Source organism: Telopea speciosissima, chromosome 3 (genome assembly GCF_018873765.1).
Source record: "Telopea speciosissima isolate NSW1024214 ecotype Mountain lineage chromosome 3, Tspe_v1, whole genome shotgun sequence".
NCBI lineage: Eukaryota > Viridiplantae > Streptophyta > Magnoliopsida > Proteales > Proteaceae > Telopea > Telopea speciosissima.
The window spans coordinates 35293455-35296693 of record NC_057918.1 but is presented as its reverse complement, the minus strand read 5'-3'; the positions used below and the strand labels follow the sequence as shown (position 1 = coordinate 35296693).

The window sequence follows — 3239 nt, the reverse complement described above, 5'->3', positions numbered from 1 at the left end:
TGGGGAGGACAGGGAGAGGAGAGAGATAGACTCATGGGAGTGCTGGCGTAGACCACACTCCTGGACAAAGTTCTTTTTCTCATAATGTTAGGGATTATTGTTTAGATGCTTTTTCACTCTTCACGAGTGGTTCAGCACTGAAATTCCCTGCGTACGCGTCACAAGATATCCGGATTTCCACTAGTTGTTAGTGCCCGCCAAAACGGTCGCAGAGTAGAGAGTTCTTCAGAGTCAAACAAACAAACGAAGAGTTCCACACCAATTTCTCTGCAATTTGCTATCGTCAATGACGACGATTCAAAAGCAAAGGACGAAATTATTGAGTAACCTATGGATCTCCTCAGAATCAAAACTCTCTTGCCTGTCTAATCAAGAAGTTGCAGATCAAATATCCAAAACCCTAATCAGCTCGGGCTCCAAGTCTCTCCGAGCCACATCCTCCCTCTTCTCCAACCTCGATTCCGACGCAGCACAGCTTGTTCTCTCAAATCCAGCTCTCAAAACCCAGACTTGCTTGGATTTCTTTAATTTCCTCAACAGAAGCCAACCCCTCGCTTCATACAAACACGATCTTCGAGCCTATCTAACCTTGGTTTGCAGGCTATTCAAGGATAAAAGGTTCGCAGTGGCCAAAAATATCCTAAAATCTGCAGTCCTGAATGAAGATCTCAATTGCCGGATTTCAGTCGTTGCGTCTTTGGTGGAGAGTTGCTGTGATGAATCCTGGATACATGGAAAGTTACTCGATATGCTATTTAGGGTTTATGCGGATAGTAACAAATGCGAAGAGGCCTTGGAGACCTTCGAGTACATGAAAAGCATTGGTTTTGATATTGATGAGAGGTCTTGCACATTTCATCTACTCGCCCTCAAGAGGTCTGGTCAGGTGGAGTCGGCTTTAGGGTTCCTTCTCCGTATGCTTGAATCGGGTGTTACAATCTCTGTTTATTCTTTGACGATAGTGGTTGATGCCCTGTGTAAACAAGGAGAGATTACTAGAGCTAGGGAGCTGATTGGTGAGATGGGTAGGAGAGGGGTCAAACCTAATATCGTCACTTACAATTCCCTGATAGATGCCTATGTCAAGAGGGAAGATTTCCTGCAAGTAAATGAGATCTTGAACTTTATGGTCCGGGAAGGTGTAGCAGCCAACGTTAGAACCTACACTTTCTTAATTGATGGGTTCTCCAGCTCTGGCAAGATCCATGAAGCCGAAAGAGTGTTCAAGGAAATGAACTCAACGGGTGTTGAAGCAGATATCTATGTGTATAGCTCCCTCATCCATGGGCATTGTAGACTAGGGAACATGAAGAGGGCGTTTGCGCTGTTCGATGAATTGACTGAGAGAGGCCTCAGTCCAAGTGCACACACTTATGGGTCTTTGATCTCTGGCCTCTGCAAGGTCGGGCAGATGATTGCAGCAAAGAAGTTGATAAATGAGATGCAAAGCAAAGGAATCGACTTAAATAAGGTCATATTCAACACATTAATGGATGGGTATTGCAAGCAAAAAATGGTAGATGAAGCCTTAAAATTGCAGGATGTGATGGAGAAGAAAGGTCTTGAGCTGGATGTATTCACGTATAACACCATAGCCAGTGGGTTGTGTAAGTCAAACCGATATAACGAGGCAAAGACACTTTTGCTCAGTATGACTGAAAGAGGTGTGAGTCCGAATACCGTTAGCTTCACTACTCTGATTGACATATATTGCAAGGAAGGAGATATGGTGGAAGCAAGGAGGGTGTTTCGCGAGATGGAAAAGATGGGAGTAAAGTATAGTACTGTGACATACAATACCCTAATAGATGGTTATAGCAAGAAAGAGAATATGAAGGATGCTAATAAACTTAGAGATGAAATGGAAGAGAGAGGGTTTATGCCAGATGTGTACACCTACACTTCACTTATTCATGGCCACTGTGTGGTGGGAAAGGTAGAAGAAGCACTGAAACTCTTTAACAAAATGCCTGAGAAAGGTTTACTGCGCAATATGGTCACCTATGCAGCAATGATTTCGGGATTGTCCAAGGCTGGGAGATCCAATGAGGCATTTAGATTGTATGATGAGATGATTGAGGCAGGAATTAAACCTGATGACTCTGTCTACTCTTCACTGGTGGGTAGCCTTCATACAGCAACATCTTGATAGTTTGTCACTGCTCTTGCAGATTGAGTGTTCCAGAAATCCTTGTCTGTATTTTATTTCCTAACACATTAATGTGATTCATGTGTCCTAGAGGTTGATATCAAACGAATGATCAATAAGTGAAGTTCTTGTCTTTTATTGTCAAACAAATCCACTGTATCTACTATCTTGATGATCCCTCGAAAGGGACAATGGCAGCTGTAAGCACTGTTTTGGAATTGCTTTATTGTGAACGAGTTGAAAAATTTTCAAATTAGTTCAATCATAGCCCAAGTGAATGGGCCCTTCAAGTCATTAGAGTAATGCAAGAGTCGACCTCGAACCAGGGAAACCAGCGGGAGATCGATTGCAGCAGGATCGATACAATGAAAGGAACAACAGCAGGGTTCAAGACTAAGGTCATGTGAGCTCCTTAGGGGCCTGAAGCAGTTCTCCAAGTATCACTCTGATTGGGAGGAAGAGTGATGAAATCAAGACCTTCGTATCAGCAGCAGTGAATAAGGAACTGATGCAGCCATAAGTGAGGAAAGTGGTCTTCTTTGCCTCTGGACAGCAACAGCAGATTCAGTTGTTGTTTAGGATGCTTTCTAGGTCGTTGCAGATGTAGTAGTAGGTAGCAGCACTTGATTGCAGTCACACAACCGCAGGAACAGTAGGGGATTGAATAAGAGAAGAAGTAGAAGATAGGAGAAGGGGAAAGGGATAAGGAGATTCGGCTCTCTCAGCCAGGCTCTCTCGGCCCTAGGATTTTGGCTCTCTCAACCAGGCCCCCCAGCCCTTCATGTCACAGCCATTGGACAAGAGAATCTTTGCTTCAAAGCAATTTTTTTCATTCAACTATTCAAATTGTACCTTTGGCTTCTAAAAGCCTTACATAGAAATAGGTAGCAATGACTTGCTCCTCAAGTTACAAAAATTAGAAAGTTTAAACTTTGACAAGTCCTAAAATTGGAAACTATAAAAATAGAAACAATAAAATAGCAAGTCTCTTATAAGGCTGAGACTTGGATTACAAGCAATGAAACTAAAATAGAAACTAACTGAAATTAGAAACAACATAATATACTTTCTAAAACTGAAAATAGATATT

At 42.5% G+C, this 3239-nt stretch overlaps 1 protein-coding gene across 1 annotated transcript; it reads left to right on the top strand.

Annotated features, from left to right (window-relative positions):
* Positions 1 to 247: 247 nt before the first annotated feature.
* On the top strand, positions 248 to 2721 carry LOC122657020 (pentatricopeptide repeat-containing protein At2g32630). The gene is made up of 2 exons (XM_043851755.1): positions 248 to 2151; positions 2709 to 2721. Exon 1 carries the CDS (start codon positions 287 to 289, stop codon positions 2147 to 2149), a length of 1863 nt encoding a protein of 620 aa, XP_043707690.1. The 5' UTR covers positions 248 to 286; the 3' UTR covers positions 2150 to 2151; positions 2709 to 2721.
* Positions 2722 to 3239: the final 518 nt, after the last annotated feature.